This window comes from Propithecus coquereli, unplaced genomic scaffold, assembly GCF_000956105.1.
Source record: "Propithecus coquereli isolate 6110/MARCELLA unplaced genomic scaffold, Pcoq_1.0 Scaffold10, whole genome shotgun sequence".
Classification (NCBI taxonomy): Eukaryota; Metazoa; Chordata; class Mammalia; order Primates; family Indriidae; genus Propithecus; species Propithecus coquereli.
This window is the reverse complement of record NW_012133858.1, coordinates 7,153,339-7,154,123: the sequence shown is the minus strand read 5'-3', so window position 1 is coordinate 7,154,123 and position 785 is coordinate 7,153,339. Positions and strand designations below refer to the sequence as shown.

At 36.8% G+C, this 785-nt stretch overlaps 1 protein-coding gene across 1 annotated transcript in view; it reads left to right on the top strand.

Moving 5' to 3' along the window:
* The window catches only part of LRCH3 (leucine-rich repeats and calponin homology (CH) domain containing 3), a 129,257-nt gene that overhangs the window by 110,251 nt on the left and 18,221 nt on the right, over nt 1–785 (top strand). The window contains exon 15 of the mRNA XM_012639683.1: nt 306–413. Coding sequence (XP_012495137.1) covers nt 306–413 — 108 coding nt within the window. The remainder of the gene's footprint in view (nt 1–305; nt 414–785) is intronic.

Below are 785 nucleotides of genomic sequence, written 5' to 3'. Positions count from 1 at the left end.
CCAGGAGTTTGAGGTTGCTGTGAGCTAGGCTGATGCCACGGCACTCACTCTAGCCCAGGCAAAAGAGTGAGACTCTGTCTCAAAAAAAAAAAAAAGCACATATAAGCAGCCTCCCTGCTTTCAGGATTACTTTTCTATACCAGGCTTTTCATTAATAAACAGAATTATCATTTTATATCATTGCTGTTTGATTTTTTTTCTTTATTTGCTATTTATTGAAATTTTATGACATGTGGGTGTCTACTATTATATTTAATTTTCTTTCCATCTCCTTTAATCTCATTCGCTTTTCCATCCTGATTTAGTTCATCATTCCCCTGCATATTCTTTTCCTGCTGCTATCCAGAGAAATCAGCCCCAGTGCCCTGAAAGCTTCCTTTTCCGAGCAGCGGTCAGGGCAGAAACAAGTAAAGGTAGGTGGTAGTGATTTTAAAAGGCAGGGGCAGTGTGTGTGTGTCTGTGTGTGTGTTACACAGTGATGCTAGCTGTTACATGATTTTAAACTTACACCAAGCTATCACCTTAGCAAAAGCTTTAACCTCTGCATAAATCTGTGATCCCACTATCATTAAATCAGGAGAATCTTGTTTGAATTTGTTTTGATGAGAAAGTTTCATAGTACCACCTAAAAAGCAAGTTATAAAGTGTTTGAACAAATAAAATGCTCTTTCAGGGCCTTAGAGAATGTTCCTCCTCTTTGCAGTAAGGTCTTTTCAGATTTTGTTCTCTGTTGATAAAAGCTGTTTTCTGTATTCTTAAAAAAATGAATCCGTAATTTTTTTAAA